The sequence below is a fragment of the Elephas maximus genome, chromosome 4, assembly GCF_024166365.1.
Source record: "Elephas maximus indicus isolate mEleMax1 chromosome 4, mEleMax1 primary haplotype, whole genome shotgun sequence".
Taxonomy (NCBI): Eukaryota; Metazoa; Chordata; class Mammalia; order Proboscidea; family Elephantidae; genus Elephas; species Elephas maximus.
Window position 1 is genome coordinate 35,247,950 of NC_064822.1, and position 26,792 is coordinate 35,274,741.

At 38.0% G+C, this 26,792-nt stretch overlaps 1 protein-coding gene across 3 annotated transcripts in view; it reads left to right on the forward strand.

Moving 5' to 3' along the window:
* The window catches only part of NEBL (nebulette), a 430,048-nt gene extending 405,643 nt beyond the window's left edge, over window positions 1-24,405 (forward strand). For 2 of the 3 annotated variants that reach the window (XM_049881883.1, XM_049881881.1), the window contains 2 exons: window positions 16,933-17,039; window positions 18,501-24,405. In XM_049881883.1, coding sequence (XP_049737840.1) covers window positions 16,933-17,039; window positions 18,501-18,677 — 284 coding nt within the window. In that variant the 3' untranslated portion in view covers window positions 18,678-24,405. The remainder of the gene's footprint in view (window positions 1-16,932; window positions 17,040-18,500) is intronic. The other variant, XM_049881880.1, reaches the window with a different exon arrangement.
* The last annotated feature ends 2,387 nt before the right edge of the window (window positions 24,406-26,792 follow it).

Sequence of the window (26,792 nt, forward strand, 5' to 3'; positions counted from 1 at the left end):
CTACTCCTGCTGATAAAGCTGTTACTAACTGTTAAGGCCTGAGGCTTTGCACTTTCCACCGCAGTGACATTTTAATGTAGCGGGGAGGGACGAGGCTTGAAGCACAGAAGAACAAAAGGAATACTGAATTTCCTTTTCCACTGCAAAAGTCATATTACTGAAATTCTTAAGGCAGGAAATATTGAGGTCGAGGAGTTAATACCTCAAAAAAAAAAAAAAAGGTAATACGATGGAGGACATGAATAGCCTGTGAAAGCTTGTGTAATTGTTTATTTTTCATTCACTAAAACACTAATGAGAATATAATCAATTACATTTTATACATCTTAAATTATAAATTCTGACTGACCTTAGCTTGGTAGAAAGCTTATGAAATGCTTATAAACTAATTTTGCTTTATTGTAGACAAAACATACTGGAGATTTTCCCCCAGCCCGTTTCTTAGTCTCTAGCAAGGAGTTCAGTAACTTCATTTTTTTTTTTTTCCTTTTTAACTCAGGGTTATTGATTTCTCCCTTTAGTGTCTTCAGTGATTCTAGAGATACAGAATAATGTTGAAGTTTGATGAGCTAAATAAAACCCATAGCAAATACAAGAACATTTGGTCAATTGTATTTGACTTTACTCAGTTCAGGGTGCTGGAGTTGATTGCTCCCAACTCTACGGGCTCCCAACCAAATGCAAATGTACTGTAGAGACTTTGTGCCAGTAATGACCCTTTTATTTCCCATCAATGCCACAATCATTCATTTATTCACTCAGTGTCTATTGAGTGCTCTTTGTATACCAGGCATGAGTCTGGTCTGGGCAATACAGTGAGCAAAAGAGACACATGTCCTCTGTCAGGGGCTTAGAGTCTGGTGGAGACCCTGGTATTTAGCATATTACACAAGTAATATGTAACTATTGACAGAATGAGTGCTAGGAGGGGAGGAAGAGGCATTCAAGCGGAGATGTGAATACTCAATGGAAACTAACGAGGCCAAGGGGACTTTGGAGAAAAAAGTTTCTGATAGAACAGACACTGGAATGGTGTGTCATTGAGATGTTCAAGTGGAGGTGTCAAATAGGCAGACAGTTCAGGGGAGAGGTTGTGCTGGAGATAAATTTGGAAGCCATCAGCATGTTGATGATAAGGTGTTGGGTGATAACATATAAAAAAAAAACATATAGAGGAGGACAATTTGGGTCTCCACTCCCTTTGCACCAGCAGACAAGGTACAGGTTCACTTGTCTCAGATTCCATGCTCTCCTCCAAGGCTGCATTATGAAAACCCACTGCTGGTAGTTTATCCCCTGTTTCTCTTCTAAAGCCATAGCTCCTTCTTTTTGCTAATTATTTTTAGCAAGAGGATCCTGTACTGTGCCAAAGTGAATGAGAAAATGTCTCCAGGGAGATGGTATATATAATATCCTTGCATTTATAATAGAATCTGAGTAACACTGATTAAAAAGGAATGATTATATTTTTTAAAATGGGTGAACTTCAGATTCCACAGAGGATGGTAGAGAGATTTCTGGCGGGAAAGAATGTCTCAGTATCTCAAATACTGCCTTGTAAGAAAAAGTTGAGTCTTTGGGGCATTTAGAAATTTCTTTCACTCATGGTCACCTGCTACTTGTCAGGATGCTCTGTCTTTAGTGACATTTCTTATTTAAAAAAAATAGATATTGAGGTATGAAGCAAAAATAGTTAAAGATGTACCAAGAAGTTTTGTAACAAACACCAGCGATGGTATGCCCAAAAGATATTTGATGTTAATTTGAGAAGATTTTAAGAAACATGGGAACATGCTCCTCATTTCATTTATTTTAGGTGAAACAAAGCACATTCTACCAACGGTCACCTTATATCTGTATCAAATAATTAGGGACATGTCAAACCTAGTGTGTTCAAAACCTCCCACTTCCCACTCCCTGCTCCCTACCTCCCAAGAAAAAATCCTGCTCCTTTACCAGGCTTTCCATCTCACTGAGTAGCAACTGCAGCTTTCCAGTTCCTGACATCAAAACTTTTGGAGTCACCCTCAACTCTCGTCTTTTATTCACACCAACATCGAAGCTCTGCCATGAAAAATATATCCAGAATCAGACTGCTTTCCCCATCTCCACTGCTGCCTCCCTCCCATCATTGGCTACCATCTCTCACTTGCATTATCATAGTAGCCTCTGGACTGGTTTCCTGCTTCTGCCCTTGCCATCCTGCCACATCTTGGTCCCCCACCCCCACTTCTCTGCCCTGGTCTGTTCTCTACCTGGCAGATGAATAATTCTTTTTAAAATATAAGCCAGGTCACGTGGCTCTGCTGCTCACCATGTCATTCTGGATTAACCCAGATCCTCACCATCACCTACAAGGTCCTTATCCCCTCTGGGCCCCGGCTTCCTCTCTGAACTTATTTCCTATGACTCTCAGTGCACTCATCCACTCCCACCATACTGGCCAAACTTTCCAAGAAAGCTCCCACCTCAGGGCCTTTGCACATACTGTTGTCCCTGCTTGGAACCCCCCTCTGATATTTACTTCCCTAGTTCCTCTCTTTCGTCAGATTTCTGCTCAGATCTCACTTTGTCAGAGAGACCCTGTCTAACTCCCAGAGATAAAATAGCACCACCCCCCCTCGCACTATCTGTCCCTTTACCCTTCTTCTTCTTCTTTTTTTTTTGGTTTCATAGCACCTGACACTGTCTGAGCTTTTACATATGTAGAAGTAGTCCCCAACTTACCATGGGGTTCCATTCTGAGGACTCTGCTGTAAGTCAGTTCTGACATCAGTTGAATACTTTTTTGTTTTTAGTTTTCATTATTATTGCTTTTATTATCAGTACCTTTATAAATCTGATCTTTGAACATCTTTGAGTGAACATCTGAGAATGGTAACATCAAATTACACATCGCAACATTGTATGTAGTATACATATTACTAATGATAAGATGCACCCAAAAAAAAAAAATCAAATAACACTGTTATAAGTTTGGTTTGTCGTAACTTCAATACGTTGTAAGTCAGGAACTATCAGTACTTGTTTATGTGTTTGTCTTCCGTGCCTTCCTTTTGATTTTTGTTTCTCTGCCCTCATAGAATATAATAAGCACTATGAGAGCTTTTTTATGAGAGCAGGGATATTCGCTGTTTTGTTTACTGCTGTATCTCTAGCTTTTAGGATAAGCACTCGGCAAATATTTGGTGAGTGAATAAAATGGCTAAATTAATATTTAAAAAAATAGAACTAAAACAAACTCATTGCCGTCGAGTTGATTCTGACTCAAAACGACCCTATAGGACAGGGTAGAACTGCCCCATTAGAGTTTCCAAGGAGTGCCTGGTGGATTTGAACTGCTGACCTTTTGGTTAGCAGCTGTAGCTCTTAACCACTATGCCACCAGAGTTTCCATAAATATACATAAGTATGCGTATTCTTTTAAAATAAAAATTTCTATTGTGCAAGGCTTGCAAGGAAACAATTATGTTTTGTTTTGATATATTTCAATGATGTTAAAGCGTAGCTGAAGAAACAGCCTAAAGTAGAAACATTTCCAGTGGATTTTTTTTTTTTTTTCCTGGTGTGGATGGGAAGAAGTAGAATGTATGACTTCTTGGTTGCTTTGAAGTTTAGGGGCCTCTTTGAAATGTGTGTCTGTGCTGGGTTCTGGTGAGGAGGTGTTGATCGACTCCATAGAACAAGGAACCTTTTATGGTGATGACAGCTGTTTGATCAAACTCTTCAGTATCTTTGGCAGCAACAGTCAATCACACGTATTTGCTTAAATACCATTATAGAAATGGGAAAGAATTTTATAACAATACTTTTTAGTGGTAAGTTGAAGAAAAAAAGGTTCCTAAGTATTCAGGAATGCTGTTTTTCTTCCAGATTTTGTAGATTCCTTTAAATTTAGATTAGGTTTTCATACAGTAAAATTTGTTATGCCGCAGAAAGATACCCTGTAGTATTTGGTTGTCTCTCCCCTGTAAAGGTGGTGTGTGTGGCAGTGCAGCACTGTCGTGAGCAGAACACTGTGCAGGGAGCCCTATACCCTCCCTGTGTGGAGGGGCTCTCAGGGAGGTAGGACCCCTGGTGGTACGGTGGTTAAAGCACTCAGCTGCTAACCACTAGATTGGCAGTTCAAAACTACCAGCCACTCCCCAAGAGAAAGATGTGGCAGTCTGCTTCTGTAAAGATTTACAGCCTTGGAAACCCTATAGGGCTGTTCTGCTGTGCCCTATAGGGTCGCTATGAGTTGGAATTGACTCAACGGCAGTGGGTTTTTGCTCAGGGAGGTCACTTAACTGTACAGGCTCAGATTTCTCATCTCGAACAAGAAAGATGAAGAACAAAAACTTTCTAAGATATTTTGCATTTCCTAAGCTAAAAAAAATGCCATATATTTATACAAATGTTTGAGAAAGTGTTTATGTTCTGAAGGTGATCTTTTTTACATTGTGAATTAAATGACTACAGTTGTGAGAATCACAGTTTTGGGATCCTTCTTATAACTTAGAGGACATTCTGATTGTTAGGACCAAGGATTAAACTATTAGGTCATTTTCCTGAGGCAAAAGTACAATATTTTCATCATTCACATGTGGTTTTCATGAACATTAACATATTAGCCGTCTCCTTTAAGTTTTTATTATTGCTTTAGTTATGTGTTTCTCATGATATTTTCCCATTTTGCTTTGATTACTGAATATTTTCATTTTCTTATGTGATTATTTTGGGCTTTTCAGTCTACTTTCTGATGTATTAGGTTACCAGAGGGTTTTCATTTTACATCTCTGCTGTGATACTTTATTCAATAAAGGAGGCTTTTATTTAAGCATCATCCAGTTTTCTTTTGATTTTTGAATAGTATCGTTTGAAATTATCTTTATTGCCTTTAGGTATTAAATTAGGTTAACTTATTTTTATTTGACCATCAGTTCCTTTCATGGAAATAATCCTGATGGTTCCTGCTTATTGCACTGTGATGATTTCTTTGATCTTTGTGTTTGTCTTTCCTTAACTTGCCTGCAACATGTATTTGCCTTCTGGTACTACTTTGTGTGTCTTTTTGTTTGTTTGTTTTGTTTTTTACCCTTAACTTAAAGCTTTCTGTTATTGCTAGTGTTTGCAATCTCACCCCGTGTTTATACTCCTCAGTTTGAACTTAGGTTCAGTTTGGCTTCAGGTATTTTCCATGTTCTGTTTTCCTCCAGAGCAGAAAAGGGCATGGGAGTGTGGTGGGGAATGAAAAGCAGATGTACTCTTCAGAATGGATATTTTCAGTTTTCCAACCTTGTGAACTTTCCCTTGTGCGGCGTAAGAACCTTATTGGGATGGCCCAGTCCTGCCTTAACTAACTGAAAGCAAATTTCTGCATCCTGTGACAGTTCAACCAGCCCCAGTCAGGCTGTGCTTATAGCACTGCATCCCATGTAGTGTGTCCTCAAAGGAGTTTGTGTTGCAAGAGATGCTTTAGTTCATTCCAGAACTCTGCATATATTATCCAAAGTGCCAAGAGGGCAGTGCACCTGTTAGGTAGCCAGTTGCGCTGGTGTTTTACAGCGATCCGTAATTCCATCTGCTCATTTACCAAACATTTATTTAACACCTCTCATGTGTGTGAGATGCTGGGAACACAAAAAGGAAAGATACAGTTACTGTCTTCCAAGAACTCACATTCTGACTGGTGAGTCAGACGAATAAACCCACTGTGCTTAAAAAAGGAATGCATTATAATGCAGTAATGCACAGGGCTAGAATTAGCCAGGTAGAAAAATGGAAAAGGAGTGTTTTAAGCAGAAAAATAGCATATGAGAAGTATAGCACATTTGGGAACCTGGTAGAGTTTGCACATCTTGAGCTGAGGGGCTGTGGCTGTCTAGAAGATGGGCTGAAGGAGACAACTGGAACCAGAGTGTGGGCAGTGCTGAGCTACAGTCTCTTCAGAGACAGGGATCATTTGAATATAATCCATGACACTTGGGCATTATCCTGCAGGAGAGATTTAGAGGACTGGTTTCCTAGACTGGTAGGTAAATTGGATCTCTGCTTTGGAGGTTTAATCCACCGTGGGAGCTTGTCTAAGCACCCAGTCTACACTCAATGATTTAGATCCTTCAAAGGGAACTGACTCATTGGGTCTTGAGAAACCAGGATTAGAGGGCCTCTCAAGGGGCTAATGAAGGCATGGTGTAGAGGTAGCATTGTGGATTTTTATTTCAAATATCACAGCCTCTCTTACAGTTGACATTTGTCATTTATGTAGAGGAGCAGAAACACCAAAATCAAAGCACCTTCCTATTCGAAGGACTCCCAGATTCCAAACAGAATACACAACTGTTGGATGTTGAACACACACCTCAAACCTTATGTGTTTAAAACCAAATTTTGCTTCTTATCTTCCTCACCAAGACCAAACAAACCCATTCTTGTCTTTGTGTTCACGATTTCAGATGATGACATGATCATTTCACCCTAATAGTCAGGCAGAAACCTCAGAATCGTTCTTATCACCTTTCTTCCCCTCATACTTCATATCTGCTCTATGAGGTCACTAGCTGACTCGGGCTTTATAATAAACATAAGTTACAATGCTAATTCACAGTGATACTTCTAAGATAACTACTTAAAAAAAAATCTAATATCATTATTACACTGTTATCCTCAAATCAAATTAGCTTTGATTAAACATTAATAGATTAAAGACTAATACCAAGTTTAGTAATTTAACACACATATCCCGATTCCCTACCCCTTATTGGCTAATGCCCCTCTACCCCCAAATATTTGTGATCTGCCCATGCCACATTTTTCAGACATTCTGTTTCTTGATCTTTATCTTGTGCCATATAGCTGACCCATGTATACAGAACTTGTTTGTTTACTAGTCTGTCAAGCTGGCACCCAGATCCTATCTGGATGCCCTTACGATTGTACGTCTTTGATCATAGTAACTACTGCTGACTTCTCTACCTGTGACTCTTCATCCTGCCTGTTCCTCCAGCCCCAGCCACTCACCTTGAATTTGAGCTTGGGCTCTGTGAGACCCAGGCAATCATTTACCTTCATTCTTGCATGTTTCCCTATCTTCAGATAATGTCAGGGACACAATGAGTCAGTTTTATATATGTCTATTAGGTGAAAAAATAGACCTGCTCATTCAGAAATGTAATCAATATTGAGGTGTGTCTATATGTGGTATTTAGTGTGGTTTGTCACTCAGGGTAACTAATCTGAAGCTGTATTTGAAAACTCCTTGTGGATTGATAATATTCCATAAGAGTCAGTATTTGAATTGATTAGCGTACAAAAAAACCAAAGGCATAGTCCAATTTTAAGTCTCCAAGAAATTTATTTATACAACAATCGATTGATTTGTACAACATTGGCAGTAGCAGGTACCAAGGAAAATTGGGATTTGCTGTGAACTGACTTTTTAGTCATGGCATAATTATGTCAAAAAGCTAGTCTCAGTGATATGGTTTACATAAGTGGAAACAGCATCCCGATTTGCCTGCCATTTTTAAGTTCTTTAATGCATTCGTTTTATCAGAGAACTGTCCAAAATGATGTAGTTCTTGTTATGAAACTACATACATTCCTTTACGTTCTTTTTTGTTTTGTTTTGGGAGATAGCATGTGTGCGCACACACAAATACATACCATATGGATTTTGTGCCATGAGAATACCATTAAAGACTCTGTAATTTGGGGCAGAAATTTCCATTTCCCTTAGTGACAACACTGCTTATATTGTCGTTTTGATTATACTTACAATTTGGGATATTTTCCCCAATTTAGGTAGCTAAAATTGAGAAACAAATAGGGGAAAGAAATATTCAAGCTGAAATTCAAATCTAAATGTAGAAGTGAATTGGCTACTGTCTTAGGCTAGGTTCTCTAGAGAAGCGAAACCAGTAAAGCTTATAAATATGTGTACACAGAGAGAGAGATTTAAGTCAAGGAAATGGCTTATGCAGTTTGTGGAGGCTGGAATGTCCCAAGTCCATGGGTCAGGCTGGAGGCCTCTCCTGATTCATGTAGCCCCAGGGACTGGTGAACCCAAGACTGGCAGGTCAGAGAGCAGGGCTCTTGCTCACAGGCTGGGAAGATTGACGAATCCCAAGATAGGCAGGCAAGACTGCAGGAGAGCTGCTAGCTCAAGTCCCAGGAACCAAAGGTCAGAAAAACAGGAGCCAGCAGCAGGATCCAGAGCGAGCAAAAGCCTACGAGCCTTGCCAGAAAGTCCACTTATATTTGATGCAGGCCACACGTCACGAGGAAACTCCCTTTCAGCTGATTGGCCACTTACCATCATGGAGGTGATGACATTATATCAAATCTTATTATGAAAGTGATCACAACATCATACATGTGCCAAACCACCGAGAATCATGGCCCAGCCAAGTTAACACAGAACCTTAACCATCACAGCTATATTATTCTGAAACAAGATAGCAGAAAATTTACAATCTAAAGCTCGCTAGCACTATTTAAACCATATTATATCTTACTTAATTCTGTCAGAGAATGGTCAAAGACTTATTTTTTTTCTACAGAAAAAACGTACTGTTTTGCTGGGCTTGTGAGACTAATCAAGTTTTACTGGCAGATAATTTAAAATATAACTAATGTTGTATTTTTTCAATATTTTGGAACTGAAGTGTCCCCAAAACAATATTTATAGTTCTTACTTGAGACAGCTAAGCCAAATATCTAAACAGTATGGTCAAATGTACCGTGTATGTATAGTTCTGAAAAGTACATAATCTTTTTGTGTGTGTGTGTGTACTTGCTTCTCCAATTAACAGGTGATTTGGTTTAAGGAATCTTTAAATATTCAATTTATATTTTGTTTAAGCAATGTTATAAGTCATATTTAAATTTAGGGAAGAAAATAGTTAAATAATCTCCTCGGTTTAATTACATTTTCAGCTAAAGTTCTTAGAAAGTCCATTCTTAGAATGGCAATAGACTGAATTGGGGGAGCAGCCGTTTTTAGGCAGTGGTCTACAGAATGATTTTGAAGATTGTTAGGTGCCGTCATTATAAGAGTCCTCATTGTTCAGTGGGAAAGTGGCTGAACTCATATTAGGAGAGGTGATGTTGAACACAGATTTAAAACTATTCATATGGGATTAGGTGTCATTGCCCTCCATAAAATAGGGTGGTATTGGCAATGGGAAAGGAAGAAGAAACAAATATTACACACACACACACACAGAGAGAGAGAGAGAGAGAGTCCAGAGACTTGTCATATACCAAAATGCCTCTGAAAAGAAATCTAAAAACCATTGCTGAGAAACTGATGCTACTTTATGTGATTTGAGTTTACTTTTCCAAAAGTGAATGAATTGTTTTCACTATAATTTCTTCCAGAGATCTTCTGGTACACCTCCTGAACCACACACGCATAAACTTTATTCCCCAAAGTTTACCACAAAAAAATCAATGACAAGTAGAGTAACCTCTTTGAGGATTACAAACCTGACTTGCACATCTCCCCAGGCTTTTAAATGAACTCATTTCCCTCTTGCCTTTCCCTCACTCTCACTTCTGTCTGTCCTACCAGTAGGAGTGGTGGACTACCTATTCTTGATACCTCAGATCACATCCTCATTACTCCTAGAAGCTTCTCTGCTCTCCAGAACATAGTGCTCTTTTACTGTTTTGAATTCAATTAAATGAAAAATTAATCTTACACCATCTTGTCATTTCTTGTATTGCCATTTTGGTTTAGTATACTTAAGAGTTTGAGTCTGGAGTTATACTGTTGGTATTTAAATCCTGGCTTCTACCTACCTCTGATATATTTGACCATGTTAATCTTGTTAACCTTTAGATTTTCCATCTGTAAAATGAGGATTATTGTAAGGATTACACCAGCCTAGTGCATGTGACCTGCTAAGCAAAGGGCCTGACACATTATAAATAGGGGAGTCAGGTGCCTCAGTTTGCCCAAGACTGAAGGGGGTTCCTGGGAAGTGGTACTTCCAGTGCTAACAACCGGGAAAGTCTTGAGGGAACTGGGATGAGTTGGTTCCCCTGGCTGTAAGCATTTAACTTATTTAACTTTTATTGTATGCGTGTTTTGTATTCCTTAGGAAGCAGAATCTATGTTACATCTTTCCCCCTTTAACTTTCACAGCATACACCTAGGTGCTTCACTGCTTTTATATGTATTGCACTTCCTTAAGATTTACAGTATTTTACAGTAATAAAATTTATGTAAGACTAGAAAATTAAAGCAAAGATAATATGGTCATCTAGAAGGAGAAATTAGTTGTTAGGAACCTGGCATTGGTAGAAGAGTTAAGTTTTGGTTTTGGAAAGATATTTTTGGCTCCACAGGGCTTGTTTTCCTCTCAGATAGTGACGAGGCCCCCCTGTTAGCCCCTGGGGGAGGGGAAGCTGGCTTCCATTAGTCAGCTCCCTCATGGTGCCTTGCAGTACTTGTCTTAGCAGGTGTATTGCATGGTTAGCTTCCTAGTTATTCTGCAGTGAGCGTGCTCTTGACTCACATTTCTTCACACAATCTCTGGTTGCTTCAGGAGTCCTGGCTTCAAAGCTTTACCTCCATAGATACTGAAACAAAACCAGAAAACTGAAACCAAACCCGTTGCTGTCGAGTTGATTCTGATTCATAGTGACCCTATAAGGCAAAGGGGAAAGAATGGGGGATTTGGGAATAACATATTTAAAGCAGAGCCACATGTGATCCTAAATTTATCAGGTGGGAGAGAAGGAAGTCACTAGTAACTCCGTGGTTCTTCATTCTGGCTGCCCATTTGAATCACATGGGAGATTTAAAAAAGAAAAAAATAAGCAGACCCCACCCCTAAAGATTTTGATTTTATTAGTCTGGGGTGGGGCCTGGGTTTAGGTATGGTTTGAAAAAATCCCCAGGCAAATTTAATATGCAGCCATGGTTGACACCACCTGCAAATAACTGATTCCTCCTCTGCTCTCTGTCCTTACCCGCTTTTACCTCCCACTTTTATTGCCCTGCCACAGATGTAAATTGAATATATAAAATAGTAACAATTACTTTTATTTTTATTTATGATCTTTGAAGTATAAGCGATTATTTTGCATTACAATGATGATCTTTTCAACTTGCTGGTTTTAACTCAGTTGTTGATAATTTCATTTTTACGCTAAAGTCTGTTTGTAGGTTCGCAGATTTGTAGTTTTATGTAACAAGCCTGTTTCTTCCACAGTTGTCTATTCACAACTTATAATTTAAAAACAACAAACAAAAAAACCCCAGAGGTAGTCCAGCTTGTTTCTGTTTCTGCAGGAAAGGAAAAACTCTTCTGTAGCCCAAGAATTCTCTCAGATTAAGAACAGGATCTTGTTGCTGTTACACCAGGCCTAAATGTTGTGGATTTAGTACCTGTTTGTGGCTTGTGAGCAGGAGCCCCGCTGGCCCAGTGGTTAAGCCCTTGGCTGCTAACTGACAGGCAGTTTGAACCCATCAAGCGCAAGATATGGCAGTCTGCTTCCATGAAGATTACAGCCTTGGAAACCCTGTGGGCAGTTGTACTCTCTTCTATAGGGTCGCTATGAGTTGGAATCAACGGCAGTGGGTCTGGTTTTTTGGTTTTGCAGCTTGTCTGGAGACTCAAATGCCATGAGTACTCTGCCATGAAACTTTTTTTTGGACAGTTTTTCTTTTTTCTTATTGTACTTTAGATGAAGGTTTACAGAACAAACTAGCTTCTCATTAAACATTTAGTACACCTATTGTTTTGCGACATTGGTTGCCAACCCCATGACAAGTCAACACTCTCCCCTTCTCAACCTTGGGTTTGCTGTTACCAGCTTTCCTGTACCCTCCTGCCTTCTCGTCATTGCCCCTGTGCTGGTGTGCCCATTTAGTCTCGTTTTGTTTTATAGGCCTAATTCTTGGCTGAAGGAGGAACCTTAGTAGTGATTTCATTACTGAGCTAAAAGGGTGTCCCAGGGGCCAAACTCTTGGGGTTTTTCCAGTCTCTATCATTTTTTTTTTTAATGAGTTAGAATTTTGTTCTACATTTTTCTCCAGCTCTGCCTGGGATTCTCTATCGTGATTCTTGTCGGAGCAGTCGGTGGTGGTAGATGGACACCATCTAGTTGTGCTGGAGTCAGTATGGTGGAGGCTGTGGTAGTTGTGGTCCGTTAGTCCTTTGGGCTAATCTTTCCCTTGGGACATGAAACTCTTGATGACACTGTAAAAACTATTTGAGCAAAAATGTCCAAGTGAGGGCCTGTTTATTACTGATTAGCTCAACCACGTTGCTTATGACCTAGTTGAGACCTAGCTCATTTTTTTTTTCAACACTAGCAGAATCTTTATATTTTCTCTTTTATAATAATTCTTTATTCAGTTTTAGCAATTACACTCTGATTGTCCAAATATTCTTTGTCTTAAAAAAAGTAAGTTCATTAACTTCTTTGGTATGCATTAACTGAGAAAACTGTAGTCAAATGTTAGAAAATATGACAGTAATTTCATTGTATCCTATATGCTTAATGAAAAGTTTCTGAAGGGTATTTTCTCCTTATTCTGGATTTTTAAAAAGGCAAACCTTTGACAAAAAACCCAAAATTATTTTCTTTCTTCATGATATGTCTGTAATTACATAAAGTACTATTTTTATTTTGGAATTCAGAATTTGGTCATCTGCTGTTATTCTGGGTGCTGCAAAGACTATGTTAATGTGCTAGACTGCTAACCAAAAGGTTGGAGGTTCGAGTCTACCCTGAGATGCCTCGAAGAAAGGCCTGGTGATCTACTTCTGAAAAATCAGCGATTGAAAACCTTATGGAGCACATTTCTACTCTGAGACATTATGCGGTTGCCATGAGTTGGAGTTGGCTCAACGGCGACTGTTATTTTAGCCATTACTCTGTAATCATCCTGGGGCTTTCAGAACCTCCCCCTTGTCTTTAATGACCTGATATCCTCTACTGCTGCTTTCCTACCTCATCTCTCACCCTCTGTTTTTTATTCTATAAAGAAGAGACTGATAGCTATCTTAGAGAGGCTTTGTGACAATTAAATGACAGCCTATAAAGCACCAGGCACAGAGGACACTTAGATAATACTGGTTCTCTTCTTTCACCCACCCATCCCCCAAAGTGGACTTCCTTTTGGGTAGTTTTCTCCCTTTATTGGAGATGCATTTTTTTTGGTTCACCCAGACACTTAATCTAATCTGTGTACGTTTACATGTATTTCCTCATTTTTTCCAGTTTCAGATTTGTTAAACGTCCTATAAATTTTTTCTTTCTCCATTTCCATCTTCTTTTTCATGATTTTCCTGTCTACATACTTCTGCATCTTGTTTTTCTCTCCTTCCGCTCTAAGAATAAACATGAAATAGAAAATATTTGTATAGGCTGTTTGTGGAATACTTCATTGTGCAGTAGAAGAGAGGTTTTGGTTTTATAATTACTATGGATCATTCCAAGTACAGCCTGAAACCCTTAGGGCATTAGTCAGCTTCCAGATCTTTGGTCAATGAATCTTTCTAATGTGAAATGAAAGTTGAGTCAGACTTCTCTTGTTTTGTTGTTGCCTTAACTTGAGGAAATCTATCATTTTGCGGGTTTTGTTATGAAATTGAAGCCCTCAAACTCAAGATCCTTGTGTTGGAAAACCGTTGCACCTTTACTGTCATCCATTTGTACCAATGGTAGTTTAATAAAGAGGACACTGTGTTTTTGTCTTGGATAAAAAGTCCTTGTTTGTGGCAAAATTAGCCTAATACCTGGCTTTGCAAAAGCTTTGAATATTTTCATGGAAGCAATCTTATATTTACATCAGAGAGTTAAGTTTAACCCAAATTATTAGTAAACCAAATTTCTAAAGCTATTGCTTTAAATTTCACTTTGTTTGTTTTACGTATGTTTCATTAAAAAAAAAAATTCATGTAGCAAAACAACAGAAAAATAACGCTCATGCCTCTTTTTAAATTGCCATTGGTTTTTACTAAGGTGATTCCTCTGGGTTCTTAGTTATATTTTTCACAGCCATAATAGGAGCTTCCTAAAAATTCTTTTATTGCACTAGGTATAAGTAGATAACAAGATTGTGGAACCCCGAAGGGGCTTTTTGTTAAGTAATGAAGACAGAGAAAAAAGGAGAACGGGAATAATTGATACAGGCCATGAAGAGAAACCATAAGGGCTAAATGGATTATACTTACTCCAAGGTTTTTCATTCTAAACTCTCTCCCCTGCTCTCACCAGCCTATGTATATTTTAAGACTACCACATTAATTTCTTTTCCTGCCTTATTTGACAGTAGCTGCAGGTTCCCTTTGCAGGTCAGATTTGAGCAATTAAATGGCATGAATGTACCTGTTTTTTTCAAAGCCCAAATTAGAGAATGTTGTTAAACATCATTCTTGCATTGTCAGTACTTATGGGTCCTAAACTAGGATGTGATATACGAACTGTGTGAAAATAAACATATTCCTAAGTATGAGATTAAATTTTTTTCATTGTTGTTGAAACTTCTTTTATCCTGATATTTTTTTCGATGTATTTTTAGATGATTGAGCTTAACCCTGTACTTAAAAATTTAAAGTTTATAGTTAAATAGTGTAACAAAGGATTAAAAGTTTAATTTTTTGTGTTAAGTAAATTTATTGGGATGTCTATATTTAATCTTTAAAATTTACAAATAGATTTAAATAATAATTAAAAAATAATTCATTTAAATATTTAAAAATCAGTTCAGGACTACTAGTCTGGGCATGCAGTTGGAGTCAATGACTTATGGGTTTACATGTTGCTGTAAAAAAAAAAATTAGCATAGCAAGCTTATGAAAATACCTTGCGGGGGAGGGAGCAGTTGGTAAACAAATGTAGAAGACCTGTATTATTTGCATAAAAATGCGGTAATTGAAAATGCTTCAATATCCGTCATTGGGCAGAGGGGCAGGTCCTCAGGGCCCTCACTACTCTGAGAGGGCAGGTGCTCTTGTCATTCCTCTTGTACTTGTCACAGTGCCCTGAGCATAGGCTGTGATAATTATTAACATTTATGGAGGCTATAGGTCCCTGGGTGGTGCAAACAGTTTGTGCTCAACTACTAACCAAAAAGTCGATGGTTTGAATCCACCCAGTGGTACCACAGAAGAAAGTCCTGGCTATCTACTTCCATAAAGTCACAGCCATTGAAAATCCTAAGGAGAACAGCTCTATTCTGAAACACACGGGGTCACCGTGAGTCAGAATCAAGGACGGCCAACAGGAACGATAGCCACGTGCCAGGCGATATAATATGCGCTTTGCATTTATTAACTCACTTAATATTTGCTGAGAGTTGGGAGAGTGTATAAACGAATGGTCAGTGTTTCCCACTTCCAAACATAGAAAAGCCCCTTTTACAAAACTCATTAAGTGGACCTAGGTATTTATGGGAATTTTGCTTATTCTTTGTGAGTGGATTTTAACAATATCCTCGACGTCTCTTGACATAAAATATCTAACTTGAGTTGATAATGTTAAGACATGCTATTTTCTGAAATATTTGATGTTTAATGATGTTTTAATAACTTTACAACCCACGTGAAGATCTTGGTAATTTCTCTTTAATACCATATCTGACCATTAAGTAAATATAGTTTGTAACAACATTGTAATATAAGTTAGGTCAAGAACTACAAAAAAACAAAAAACAAAAAAAAATCCCATTCAACTTCGTATCATCTGATGATTAAACTTCTTTAAAGTATTGATATTCTCATATGTCATTAGAATGAATGGGCCACTTATAAAATATTCATAACACCCAGGTATTACATGTGCTTATTCCTTTTATTTTTAAAATGTCCTGAATAAATTGACCCATTATAATTACTTTATATACCAACATGATTGAACAAAAATGGCAGCTTTTTATGGATTTTTATAGCACATATATCATACAAGTTATACTAATATATAATCATTCAAAACATCAAGAAGGGCGTGCTGCTAAAATAAATACCCTCATTGCTAGTTTATGCTTCTGGTTGTAAATACTTAGACATACCTACAGAGATGAACACTCACAAACATATTTCTATTGATTTTATGGCATTTTTATCAAGCTGCTTTGTTGGTTTCTCTAGAATTTAATGTTCTTCAAAGCAGCATCAGTGTCTTTTCAATGTCATAGTTAAGTGGCAAGAACAGTGCAAGCTTAGTGAATACTTTTTTTTTTTAATATAGAAGGATAATGTTTATGAAATTCTTAAGTGGTTTGGGTTCTCAGGCTTTTGTAGCATATTCATTACACTTATTTAGATAAATAAAATAGAGAATTCAGGTTTTCTAAATAAATCTTTCTTTTAAGGGTATGCCAGTCAGCCAGTGCCATCGAGTCGATTAAGGGTATAGACTTTTAATTAACTGCTAAACAGACATCTGTTGTTAAGCGCATGTTGTGTTTACCATCTTTGTAAAGGTAACATTCAGCTGTGTATCTCAAAATATTAAGAGTATTCCAGTATATGAGAGGGACCCCATGAAACTGTTCATATTCTGTCATTGAATTGGCAATCCAACTAAATCCCTTTTAATTTTTTACTTCTATTTTGGAAAATGTGTAGAAGCATCAAATGTTTAAATGAAAACACGATTTTGTTAAGATTTTACTTACGTTGTTTTAATCTAGCATCTTGTATTTACGTTGTTTAAATCTAGCATCTGTAACAGAGTCAATGAAAACACTAAAAATCTATTTTTAACTGCATGCCACCCTGATTCTGTGTATATGTCTTTAACTACTGAGGTTACACTAATGTAGGGAGATCCTAGAACACCACTACCCTAATTACAGCTGATGCTGACTTTGGGATTTTGTTTCAGAGCATTTGACAGAGCATGACATCACTCGAGGGCTTGGGGAAGGGTATTCTGAGACTCACGTTAAGGAGTCTTTGTGTGTGTGTGTTTATGTTTAACGTACAGCCCCTGTTCTCCCTGGAGCCTACCAACAAAGCCATTCTCAAGGCTATGGGTACATGCACCAGACCAGTGTGTCGTCCATGAGGTCAATGCAGCATTCACCAAATCTAGTAAGTGTCTAAAGCCTTTCTTATCTAGTCTTCTCATGTCACCTAAAAAAAAAATCTGTACATGGGATAGAGATGAGGTAAATGATGACGTGTTCCTATTTCCACAACCCTTTCAAAGAAAACAAACAGAAAAACTTAAAGAGAAACTATTGAGAAAGGAAGGCGTTAGTAAACATAATGTGAAATCATAAAACAATAAAAAGAATCTACCAGAACGGATATCCTAATTCTTACTTCTTAATTGGTATTATCAGCCAATTATGATCTTCATTTAGTCGTAAAGTACAAAAATCTTTGACGGTCATGTTAAGTAGGTAATCTTGACATTAATCAAAAAAGCCTCAAAGACAGCCAAAATATGTCTTCTTTTTTGCCTTCAAATCTTACCATACTGATTGATTGAATGCAAAGTTTGGGAGCAGCGTTTGAGGTCATCTAGTCAAACTTGGCATCTCACACGGAAATTGCTCCTGTAAGCTCCCTGACACAGCCATTTGGCTTTTTTCTGAACATAAGTGACGCCTCTAAGCAGTTTGTAAGGTAACTTTAATCTCTCTAAAGTCCTTTGTGTCTCAACCAGTTTCCTGTCTGTGAATACACCTGATTTTGGGATTATTGAGTGTTAATAGTAGCTAAACCCTTGGTCTTAAGCTACGACAAATAGAGTAAAGCTCAATTTAAAATTTCCTTCTTCTAACAAGGATTTAGTTATATGTACCTCAGTATTCAGAACATTTATATGGTAAATTTCTATCACTGTGTTACCAAAGCCCACAAATGAGTATATTATGTTTTTTTTCTCTTTTTATTTGTTTTACATATTTTTATAAGGAAATAAAAATTCTTGGTACCTATTTAAGAAGAATTCATTGTCTCTGCCAGTGGCAGAGAGTCAACAGAACTTGGACCTGTCTGCCACTACAGTAGGTTTTATTTCCTGAAGACCGTGGAATAAGGGAGAATCTATGTAATCGAATGTTTCCTTAATTATCTAAAGCTGAATGGAGTAGGAATTGACTTCAAAGGCAACGGGACGGGTTCTGGCCCTAAAATATTATGCTTTTTGCTAGACTAGTAAACTTGAGATCAACACATTAGATACTGGTTTACAGCCTCCAGAAACAGATGTGCTTGGAAACATTCGTAGTAGTTACTTTACTTGTGGGTTGCTTTTTTTGTCATTAGAATTTGTGGTTGTAACCCATTTGGTGGAGTCCCTGGGTGGTGCAAACAGTTAATGTGCTTGGCTGCTAACCAAAAGGTTGGAGGTTCAGTTCCACCCAGAGGCACCTTGGAAGAAAAGTCTGGCGATCTACTTCGGAAAATCAGCTATTGAAAACCCATTGGAGCACAGTTCTACTCTGACACACATGGGGTCACCATGAGCTGAAGTCGACTCAGTGGCAACTGGTTACTGGTTAACCAGTTTGGTGTTAACCATGTAACTCTTTCTTTTCTCAGAGGACATACCGAGCCATGTACGATTACAGTGCCCAGGATGAAGATGAGGTCTCCTTCAGGGACGGTGACTACATTGTCAACGTGCAGCCCATCGACGATGGCTGGATGTACGGCACCGTGCAGAGAACTGGGAAAACGGGGATGCTGCCAGCCAATTACATTGAGTTTGTTAATTAATTATTTCTCCTTGCCATTTGAGCTTTATTCTAATGTATTCTAAACCTAATCTTTTTAAAAGATAGAAGATACTTTTAAGACAATTTGGTAGTTATTTTACAATGATCTGTCCTTACTTTTGACAATTAGACACACAGGTACCAGGAAGAAGGAATGAGTTCTGGGCTGAAAAACGGCAGCACTTTCAGTAATTCCTGCAAACACAATAATTACATCTGGAGACCTGGTGCTGCTAATTGTATTAATGGTTTCCTTTGATTGGCTATTGAACCCTCCTGGGAAATGTATTTATGTAGACTTTAATAGAGATGTTGATTGTCCCTTTAAATGTAACAAGTAGATGAAATGTCTTAGCTGTCACTTTGGAATCACCAGAAGCCAACTCCCTTAATCCAGTAATGCAGCCGATACTTAAAAAAACTGTTTAGCTTTTTAGTTGTTAGGCAATTTCCTAATATAAAAGGAAATTGCTTAATATAATAAATGTAAGCAGAGGCAGAATGACAGTCTGGTTAAAATTATATTGACCAGTGGCATTAGGGACCTAGAAACTTCTACTCAGAGAAATTTCCTTGTTCCCTAGCCCCACGTGGGTCTATTTATTTCTCACTTGTACCAAGTCATTATCCTACTCCATTTACATTCTATGAACCCAAGTATATACTTGAGTCCACAGAATGTCAGGACCAAATAACTTCACAGCTACTCTGCAAAGGGCAGATTTTAATATCATCTATATAATTTCCCGAATAGCCTTTACCCTGTTGCATGTCATGTAGGTTCAAGCTTCTGTAACATAGGCAGCTGCACTGCCCATTCCTGTTATGAAAGCAGAAAAAAAAAAAAAAAATACAGCTGATATCTAAAAGGCTTTTCCTCTAGTAGCCAGCTCATCAGAAACAAAACAAAACCTATTTTGAAAAATCGCTTGAGAGTCTTCTGCTGCATTGCACTCTAGTTTGGAAGGATTTACACCTTAGGAAATAGATGTATACTCTATAAATAAGTGATTTAGGTGTTTACTAGACAGCTTTCATTAACACTGTTGTTTATTTGAAAAGTAAACAAAACTGAACAGGAGCCAGTGAAAGAAATGGAATATGAAGTATGCTGGAAAAACCCAGCTAAGAAAAAGTTACAAACTCCACATAGAGAAAGATGATCTAGTTTCTTATTTTGGAAAATGGCATTCAGATTTTGGAATGGAAATCTAACCACTGAAATTGCTTAATTAAAAGACTTCCTTTCCACTTTCTGGTTTTTCTTTTCTGAATCAAATTCAGGGAATGAGATAGGAATGTCATTAGAGATTTTCAGTATAGGTCCAACAGGTTGCTCACTAGGAAAAAATTGTCAGGCTCTTGATTTTCAAACAAGGGACCTTGCAGGCTCTTGCTGGATTCACTGCCCTGAGGACAGCCCTTTATAGTAGGTCTTTAAGTTTTACCTGGAGCCTGAAGTCACTGTTGCTTGAGAGATGGACATTCGTCAACTTCTGTATGTCTTTCAGATTGTACCGTTCATTGAGGCCTGCAACAGGGTAGCCTTCATACAGGGCCTGATGCTATAGTTGTGATGAAACAGAAAAAGCAAAGTTACGAAAATGTTTGGGCCTTGGGGGGATATCTACCTTATACGGTATGTTCGAGGAAATGAACAAAATATCCTATAAAATATCTCTTATTGAAATGTTTATTAGCCCAAAGGGAAAAGCTGATTTATTTACCCCTTTGGAAAGTTAGGACATACTTTTGAAAATTTGTGGTTTCATTTTATTAGGTGAAAAGAGCAAATAAGCTTTATTATACTGAAGCTGGAAACCCTGGTGGTGTAGTGGTTAAGTGCTACGGCTGCTATCCAAGAGGTCGGCAGTTCAAATCCACCAGGCGCTCCTTGGAAACTCTATGGGGCAGTTCTACTCTGTCCTATAGGGTCGCTATGAGTCGGAATCGACTCAATGGCAGTGGGTTTTATACTGAAGCTCTATCTACATGACAGTGACATAAAATTGAAAAGAGAAAAATTCAGCCAAATAACTAGAGATTATATTGAGGGGGGTTTATAGATTACCAAATAACTAGCTTGACTGATTTTCTATCACTGAAATGACTGGTCATTGATTACATCAGTCAAATCCCATTTCTGTTTGGGTGTCTTGTGCACAGACCTAAAAAGACAAACTGAACTTGCAGTATTCTTGCAAACATTTCTGTCCTTCAAAATTGAGGGCAAGAAGCCTGTCAATGTTATTATACTGCTAAGTAAATATTTAAGTTTCACCTAGTTTTTGCAATTGTAAAAAAGAGTAGTTGTTGATTCAATTTTCATATTAAATGTAGGACAGGTACGATTTTTGATAAATAGTACATTTATCAGAAGCTCAAAGGAAACTGACTTGAGATGATGATTATAAAACCAGGAAAGTTACCATAAAGTAGCAGCCTACTGTGTCATATTTCTTCTCATCTGCTGATTTCAAAATCAGATTGAATGTAAAAGTCAAAACATACCTGGGGAATAATTCTCCTACAATTTTAAGCATCACATGATGTTTGCAAAGTAAGATGTTTCTGCTTCCAGCCTTTAAAAATTAAAATCTGATCAGAATTTAACAGGAGGGCAATTTTGTAAATAAAGGTTGAGGCAGAACAAGATGTTATTTATGTTCTTGAGGTTATAACTCAATAGTGTTGGCATTGTTACTAAGGCTTGGCAGGATATTAAGGATCTCAGAAGAAATATAGGAAACATATGTATATTACCAAAGTGCAATTTTTACATCATTTTTAAAAATGACATTTTTGAACAACTTTTTCACTTTCCACTTGCTCCCTCCCCACCTTCAATTTGGCAACAGGTATCTTATATATATTGCTGATGGCTAAAGAAGAGTTAAAAAAAAAAAATTAAAAAAACCCAGTCTTGAAAATCGAGGTAAAGAAGACGGTGTAAAATGCCTAAGCACAGAGAGCATGTACCTGCTTTTCTAAACTTGGCATGTCCTCAAGCCTGATAAAAGCACAAGGGACAGTTTGATACACTTTTAAAAGGTTCCGAAAACAAGACTGTATGTGGATCTTATCTCTCTTGGGAAAAGTATAGCAACAGAATATTGCTTTTGTTGTAAGTTTTTGTAGTCAGTGTTTTTACTAATTCTTGTTCTCTAGGAAAGCTCTCTATTTTTGATCTAAGGCAAAATGAATTCTTCATGTCTTCTTGTTCTTATGTACACATCCGCAGCATAGCCAAGTTGGAAATATTTATCTGGTTGTCTGCTCTCCGTGGAGACCCTGTTTCTCAGGCCTCCTCAACTTCCATAGGCCACACAGAAACTAGTAAGCACAATTTTTACAAGTACATTGTATGAATACGAATGATATTAGACCTGCCCCTTCTTGCCATTAGTTGTGATGAAAGACCTGCTAGAAGATGATGAAGACCAAGTTTTGCCAGTTTCACCATAGCCTTTCTTTCCTTATCCTCTCTGTGTTGAGCTTTACAACATTCTGGGAATCTGGGAATTTCTAAACAAAATAGTGGAAGGTCAAGAGATGTACCTCATTTTTAGGTTCATCCATCCATCTCCAATGGAATATTTTTAATGAAAAGACAAAGAAAATGCATCTGATTCTTTACTAACACATCTCTATATAAAGTGGATATAATTTATACCAAAATTATTATATAGATATGTACAAAAATAGGTGCCTTTTTGATTACCCTTGTTTATCCATTATGGCCTTGGAAAGAAATCCAAGCAAGTAAACTTATGCCCGTTGTATAGTAATATTTTATTATATATGGTTGGTATTTTTATGGTGGGGAAGTCAGATGCTCCTGACAGATATTATGGGTGGCAGCTGATTGTATTTTACTTATAAAGGTTTAAAACTTTAGAAAATGCTGACTTCTTCCATCTATTTCTGAAAGGTTCTTTGTGGATTTATATATAGTTGAGATACACAAATATTAACTTTTGGTTTGGGATTTAAAACACCTATTGTAAGACAGAAGAATTATATTACAAGGCTGAATTTACCATACAAAATGAAATTCACTTCATAAGTTCATTCTATCTTCGTTATTTCCTGCTGATAATCTAAAAGTGGCTGGATCATGATTGTTTTGGGTAACGTGACATGAAGGTGAAAAAGCTTTAGTTAAGTAAGAAGCTGTGTCAAACAAGTTAATAGTAGGAGAATACAAGTCTCACTGTGCAGTATCCCATGCCCTTTAGGACCCTTTCCAGGCAACTTGTCAACTCTTGATGACCTAAAAAGTCAAAACACCATCTGAAGTTTCTGTGGCCATCATTCCATAATGCTTAGACTATGGAATCTACAAGCCTGGAAGAATCCCCAGGGCAAATTTCCTCCCAAAGTGCCCACCTTAGTTCACTGTATCCGTGGGAATTCCATATGCTTCTTGTGTTTGATATACGGCATCCAGGTTGCATAGTGTGATTTCTTTGTAATCCAGTTGCTGTTAAGAATGATTTACTTCAGAGGAAAAGGAGAAAGCACAGCCCTGTTCTCACGGCCCGCACAACGGGTGACTGAGCGATAGGGAACAGTGCCCGCCCAGCGTGCTCTGGGTGTGATCTGCGACTGTTGGTCTTCGACCTGGGGTCAAAATGCCAACACGAACCATTGTGCAGTTAAGCTTACATTTGCTTCACACTTTTAGAATTTTGGTTTATTATTCTTTTGCAAGACTGTACTAACTTTGAGAGTATACAGTTCTGAAGGAAACACTTAACTGTTTTTCAAACGAAGAAGCTTACGGAAGGATGTAATGTTATCAGTATAATTTGGCTTTTGTTATGCAAAGTGTTAACACCAGCTATTAAAATTATTTTAGTAGAAATGCTTTAATTCATGTTTTTTTCCTCTACACTGTGAATCTTTAAGCCTTGGTGGACTAGAGCAACATCGTGCTGCCCAAAGGACTAACCTATGCAAACTAGTTCACATTTTAGTGGATGTCACAGTAAATGTGTAATAAGACATTATTTCCCCCTGCATAATGTACAATGGCACTGAAATAACACATTAAGCCTAGCATCATGTATGTATAGCATAGTCACTCACAAACCCTTCAAGGCTACCGTAATCATTAGTATTTAATATTTGTTTGAAAGCAAATGGCTGATTTATCTATTAAAACTACTTGAACGATGTCAGAGCAAGAATGACAGAGGGATGCATCCACCATGGCTCCAATGTGGTCACTGCAAGTGTTCTCCGATGACAGAACTGTGTCTCAAATGCACTCTCTTCAGGGTATTAATATTCTGTGTCTTCTTTCTGTATTTGTAAAACATTATGAACGCATTAATTTCCTATCTCTACACATTTGGTTTGCTTAAATAAATGCAGGATATAACAAAATGGCTCTGCTTTTTGGCTCTCACCTTGATTTCTTGGAGCATGGGTCATTAGATGCAAGTAGTGCAACCTGGTAACACCCTGGGTCCTGGTGACATAGTGGTTAAGAGCTACGACTGCTAACCAAAAGGTTGGCAGTTCAAATCCACCAGGCACTCCTTGGAAACCGTATGGGGCAGTTCTACTCTGTCCTATAGGGTCACTATGAGTTGGAATTGACTTGATGGCAATGGAGGTATGCCCTGGGTCTTAGATTTACCAGGAGAGTTTGCATCAGATTGCATCAACGTGTTGCAGGCTTCAGAGTACTTCCATCAGTGAGTCATTCAAAATGTGTTTTCCTCCCCAAAATAAACTTAATTTTAAGTGATAACAATATTGTATGTTTTCACGCTCAGTATCTTTTTTATTTTATATCAAAGTTTACTGCAATCATACATCATTAACATCTTTCAAGATTAAATTCCTCGTCTGCCCTCAGTAGTCCAATTTTAATTTTCTTGTATTTGCAAGATGAGAGTCACGATTTAGAGCAAAGAATAGAAAATGCACAAATTGAGTATGTGAAACGGGGAGATGCCTTGATTTCCCAGCTTAGAATGGCTCATTTATCAAAACATAACTGCTTTTCCTCCTAATTTTCCCACAATTGGAAAAAGTCCCAATTTTTACTCTCAAATCTACTGAGCCTTGGATTTTAGCCTTGCTGTATTATTTTGTAAAAGTTCCTCTTTGATGGTGCATCATCCCACCTAATTGTAAGCTGACAGACTCTCCAGATGGCACATTTAGTACACTTGCTCATAGCATAAACTCTTCTTCCAAATCTTGAATTTTTTTTCAATATTCCAAAAGTATGAAATGAATATTTTATTAGCATCAATAATCAAACATACTGATCTTTAAAATTACTTTGAAGAATTTATTATCTTCTCCGTCTGTGATATTTACCCCTCCTCCATAATTACAAATTTACTGTCTGGGATCCAGGCCACAGAGGAAATGGAGAACTGGGGATTTTTTTTTTTTTTTTTTTCTAAACTAGTTTAGGTTTACAATGCAGTATACATTGAATTCATTCTAGCTTAAACATTTTGTGGTGTTGGTTTTATAGGCAATTGAGACGTACAGGACCACCAGAAACCTACCAAAATCGCCTTCTACAAAAATTCTCAGACATAATAAAAAGTAGATAAAGGGGAAGGTTCCTCTCTCCCCTTTCTGTAGTAATCTGCTTTTCCTACACACAGGAATCTGAATAAGAATTTTATGATGTCAAAAAACTGGATATGGTCCAAGTGTGAACTTGAGCTGCCTTCTGCAGCTCTAAGCAAAATTCTCAGGCCTTTGTGTGTTACAGTTATATTTGGGAGCAAACAGTTCTGATAAAAAATAAAATGGGAAAATGAATTTAAAGGGTGAAAAGACAATATTAGAACAAAGAGCCTAGTTGCTGATTTTGTGTTTATACCATAGCATTTTGATCTTTGCCACCTTGTGAATTTTTTTTTTTAAGCGGGAAACATGAAAGAGAATAGACTGAAATAGAGAAATGAGCAAAATCTGGGCACCGATATTCCACATAAGAAAACAGAGAACTTACCTGCATCCCAAATTTGGTTATTAGATTGCTCTCTTTTTTAGTTGTTGTAAAAGTATATATAACACACCTTTTGCCATTTCAACATTTTTTCATGTGTAGATTACTCTAAATGAAGTAGTTTCTGATTCTTGACATGCTTACAGCCTTTTTTCCATAGGGTTCCTATCCAGGGCCATTTGTATGGCCCTAATTATTTTTTCACTATGTGGGTAACCGTATTCTGTCCCACATGATCCCACTGCTGTGATCACAGTCAAGCAGTCAAATGGATCGGGTGACCAGGAGGTTACCAGGAACCTTTGACATGAGTGGGCTGCACAAGGACTTTGCCCAGTGGGGCTGATGGTGACTAACTGAACCGGCCCAAATCTCTCTGTAGAGCCTGAGTTCAGTATATAGAGCAGGTTGGTTAATTGGTTGTATTATTAAAAACTAAAAGACACAGATAAAAAAGAATTTAGGAGTAAGCATAAGCTGTGAATAAGTAAAAGAATGAGTAAGAAAAAAGCCATTTGATGGGGAAAAGATATTTAGAGTAGACAGAGTAAAAAGTGAAGTAGATGATTGGTGGTGGCAGGAGCCGTGGACTGACGGAAAGAAGGTGATTCTTGTCAGTGGTGGCCCCTGTCGTAAGGGAGCACAGACTCCTGCTGCACAAGAAGTGCAGTGCTCCTTCCCAGGTGTGCCAGGCTCGGCCTGCTGCCACTGCTGCTCTCCTCTAGCAGTGTCTCCCCTGCTGTTGCTGCATGCTTGCATGGCCTGCTGGAAGGCTCACAGTCCTAGCTTCCTTTTTACCTTTGCACATACATCTTCTCTTCCTTGAGATGCCTTCAAGGGGCTGTCTGTGCATTGCATTCATAGTAGCTCACCTATCACAATTATAAGGAGCCCTGGTGGCACAATCGTTAAGTGCTCGGCGGTTAACCAAGACATCAGCAGTTCAGACCCACTAGCGTCTCCGAGGCAGAAAGACGTGGTGATCTGCTCCTGTAAAGAGTACAGACTAGGAAACCCTATGTGGCAGCTCTCCTCTGTCCCGTAGGGTTGCTGTGAGTTGGAATTGACTCAGTGGCACCTGGTAACACCACAAACTATAGGCTTCATGTGTTGCATATCCAGTGGATT